Source organism: Sinocyclocheilus grahami, unplaced genomic scaffold (genome assembly GCF_001515645.1).
Source record: "Sinocyclocheilus grahami isolate Dianchi unplaced genomic scaffold, SAMN03320097.WGS_v1.1 scaffold10357.1, whole genome shotgun sequence".
Lineage (NCBI taxonomy): Eukaryota > Metazoa > Chordata > Actinopteri > Cypriniformes > Cyprinidae > Sinocyclocheilus > Sinocyclocheilus grahami.
The window spans coordinates 6,448-7,491 of NW_015513184.1; the positions used below are offsets into that span (position 1 = coordinate 6,448).

General features: G+C 39.2%; 1 protein-coding gene across 1 annotated transcript in view; it reads left to right on the forward strand.

The window, feature by feature from the left end:
- LOC107578459 (histone-lysine N-methyltransferase 2D-like) overlaps window positions 1–160 on the forward strand; it is a gene marked incomplete at its 5' end in the record, with an annotated part of 6,469 nt that extends 6,309 nt beyond the window's left edge. The window contains one exon of the mRNA XM_016264414.1: window positions 116–160. Within this exon, the coding sequence (XP_016119900.1) occupies window positions 116–160 (45 nt within the window). The remainder of the gene's footprint in view (window positions 1–115) is intronic.
- Window positions 161–1,044: the final 884 nt, after the last annotated feature.

Sequence of the window (1,044 nt, forward strand, 5' to 3'; positions counted from 1 at the left end):
GGTAATAACATATCTGATTGATAATGATAAGATTGGATTTATAACTGGCTGACATTTGCAAGATAATATTCGTAGGTTACTTAATATAATGCTTTGTTGCTCCACTCTTTCAAAGCCTCGTATGTCACTGGCACTTGATGCGGAGAAGGCTTTTGACTAAGTGTCATGGCCCTTTCTGCTCAAAGTGTTAATTTCTTAATTTACCTAATTTCATCCAATGAATAAGACGTCTGTACTCTGCTCCCCAGGCTATTGTTAGGGTTAATGGTTGTATGTCTCAACCATGTGTGGAAGGGGAACAAGACGGGGCTGCCCACTGTCTCCTCTTATTTTTTCCCTTTGTATTGAAACATTGGCGGAGGTAATTAGGGTTAATTCTGATATCCAAGGAATAAGTGTAGGAAATGAGACGCATAAAGTGTCATTATATGCAGATGACATAATTGTGTACATCTCTGACTCAGTCCCCATACCAATGAAGTGTATTAACCGGTTTGCCAAATGTTCAAGTTATAAAATGAATGTAGGGAAAACGGAAGCTTTAGCTATGAATACCCTTGTTACAACACGGGTACTGTCTTCCTTCTCTTTTAAGTGGCTTATATCGATGTTCACTCGGCTAGATAAGTTGATTTATAGGTTCATCTGGCAAGGTCGGTGCCTCAGGGTCCGATATAAAACATTACAATTGCCAAAATCCCAAGGTGGGTGGGCGCTCCCAAATTTTAAGAACTATTGGATAGTATCCCAGCTGCGAGCGCTGATAATTTGATTGTCAGAGGATAGTGTGACTAGGTGGTTAGAAATTGAAAAATGTAATTCCAATCCACACTCATTAGCAGCTTTTCCATTTATTGAATAAAAGAAGATAAGCAAGTTGAAATTAGGAAAATGTTGGCTTATTTGGCATGGAGGGAGGTTCAAAAAGCTTGTGATCTGCCTAGGGGGCTCTCCTTGTTAACACCCATAACACAGATGAGGAACTTTTTACGCTTGACGTAGGGCTGGACAATAATTCAATATCAATATGTATCGCTATATAAT